Here is a 2,507-nt window from a genome sequence, read left to right on the forward strand (position 1 = left end):
GGCTCCAGAACGGAGCCCCAGTGGTCTCCGGGGGAGGTTCACGGTTCGCTGTGTCGCTTTGCTGCGCAGAGCCCTCGGCGCCCGGCAGCTCAGTCTCTGTCACGGGGGCCTGTGGGTCCGTTGGCGGCGGTCAGCAGGGAGAAGCGCTCGGGAGCGTCACCAAGATGAGCTAGATGCTCAGAGCTGTGTTGAGCGGGGCGCTGCCGCGCTCTGGAGGGGGGGTTCGGTTGGTGTTTGGCCCCCCAGCGTCTTGCCCAGGGAGTATCAGGAGCACCCTTCCAGCGAGGCCACAGCCAGAAGTCCTCTCAGGGCGGTGCTGCCCGCCGGTGAGAGCCGCAGAGCTCGCGGGAACTGTTCCCAAACCCAGGCTCCTGGGAGCGTCAGTCCTTGTGATGTCTGTTTCTCCCACAGATGTGAGGGTTCACGAAGGTAGTTTTTACATAAATGTTTGCTTACATGAGTTTTTTCACAACAGCCCTGTCCACCCGTTTGTGTCTCTTCCGGTGGCAAGTGCAGTGTTCTTGCCATCTAGTGTCCAGAGTGATCCTCAGGCCTGCTGTTACGGGACACCCCCAGTCCTTGGGAATCTCTTAGAATGTGGGTAAAAGCCCTTGGAATTGAAGAGGCCCCTGAGAGGTCTGTGCTGTCTTTTCTGGTTTGCTTGTCGTTTCCAGGGCCTCCTTACTGCCCTTTGTGACTGGTTACAAGGTAACCATGGTTTAGGGTACTGGCTCTGATACGTGGCCAGTTTTCCATTTCTCAGGTAACAGCGGTTTCCAGTAATTGGCCGGAGAAGGAAATGGCAACCCACTCCAGTGCTCTTGCCAGGAACAGGGGAGCCTGGTGGGCTGCCGTCTGTGGGGTCGCACAGAGTCAGACACGCCGGAAGCGACTCAGCAGCAGCAGCAGTGTCCATTTCTGCTCTTGGTAGCGACAGTGCAGACTCTTAGGTGCCGTATTACATCTCCACGACAGCTGTGTGAGTAGGATCTCGTACTCACCCCCTTTCAGAAGAAGCCTAGAGAGGACAAGCTTTTTGTCCAGGGTCCTACAGCCTGGAAGCCCCGTCAGGGTTCAGCCTCAGCCCCTGCCCCGCCATGCTTCAGGCCCATGACCGTGGTCCTGTGAGCGCCTCCTGATGTGAAAAGTGCATGTGCTAGTGACTTACGTGCCAGCTCACCCTTGCTGTCGGCTTTCTTGTCTGGAGATACTCTGCCTCTGGCCAGTGTTGGATGTCTCTGTCCGATGACTGATGTTCGTGTGCTGGGAGCTTGTTTTCCGTCACTTGGGGTTAGATTCTCTCTCTGTGTGGTTACAAATCAACATTCATACTGTGGGCATGTGTGCTGAGGCTCCCCCAGCTGGGATTTCACTCATAGCTTGTCTTCACTGGAGCTATTGGCACAGTGGTTCTAATCTTAGGATCACGGAGCCTTTGAGGATCTGTTGAAAGACCTTCTCATAAAAATCAGAAATTATCTTGCCTGTAATTTCCAAGGGTGTCCTGTGGTTCATGATCCCAAATTATGAATCCTGTGTAGGTTGTTCAAACGTTGATGTGAAGCACGTAAAGCCTGCTCGTGTTTGTTTTTTGAATCTAGTTGTCCGTCGTTGTCTTAGTGTTAGTAATAATGACTAACTGGACCGATCATCAGTGGGAGAACAGAAGTCCCCATGCAGGCCACCACTGTTTGCTTGGCAGGATCTCATTTACAGTTTTGACCTGGAGGGTTATATATCCAGTGAGGAGACATTCGGACATCTGGTTGACAGGGCAGGTGGAACTGAAGGGGAAGCCCATCCAGCTACAGTGCGTGGTGGATGTGAACACCTGGCCTGGGCGAACAGAGGCAGCATCTTGGTTACCAGAGCGGCAGCTGGGGCCTCGCGGCGGGAGCCAGGACGGGAAGTGGCTTAGGCCTGTGCAGAGCTCCCTGTGTGATCAGGACCCCTGAAGGGCAGGGGCCGCTGTGTCTGCACAGCTGGGGCTAGAAAGTGCTGGCTGCCAGCTGAGGGAGTAGCTCCGTGCTGGCCCAGGGCCGTGTGAGGCTGGAGTCACCCAGAGGAAGGAGGCCCAGGCCTTTAGGCCGCATCCACTCTCTGTGCGTGTGCCAGGCCCCAGCGGGAGAGCAGCCTGGACACTGGCCGCAGTTGCCGAAGCTCTGAGTCAGGGCTCCGATTCCCCAGAGCTGCCCACTGAGACTGCCCCCACCAGCAGGGGGATGGAAGGGCCTCCCCAGGAAGGGGCCCCACAGCCTGGTCAGCGCAGGGTGTAGTGGGGGGTCTGCCCGGGGAAGCTGTGGGCCCACCAGGCTAGCTCATGTGACAGTTTGGCTTTTCAAAACCTGACATTGGCCAAATTTGATTGCTTTAAACTTTTTTCATTTATAGGGATTTGTTTTTATAATGGCTTGTCTTTTATCCTTAGGGAGCACATTGTGATGTCTCAGAGCCAAATCATGAGTGAATTTCGGATTCACCACGATGTCAATGAGCTGCTCAGCCTT

The 2,507-nt window shown here is 55.5% G+C and overlaps 1 protein-coding gene across 1 annotated transcript in view; it reads left to right on the forward strand.

Moving 5' to 3' along the window:
• The first annotated feature begins 1,097 nt into the window (after nt 1-1,097).
• Nucleotides 1,098-2,507, forward strand: part of LOC104989033 (gamma-tubulin complex component 2-like) — a 5,090-nt gene continuing 3,680 nt past the window's right edge. The window contains exon 1 of the mRNA XM_010840562.1: nt 1,098-1,124. Within this exon, the coding sequence (XP_010838864.1) occupies nt 1,098-1,124 (27 nt within the window). The remainder of the gene's footprint in view (nt 1,125-2,507) is intronic.

This window comes from Bison bison, unplaced genomic scaffold (assembly GCF_000754665.1).
Source record: "Bison bison bison isolate TAMUID 2011002044 unplaced genomic scaffold, Bison_UMD1.0 scf7180017846706, whole genome shotgun sequence".
In the NCBI taxonomy this organism is placed as follows: Eukaryota; Metazoa; Chordata; class Mammalia; order Artiodactyla; family Bovidae; genus Bison; species Bison bison.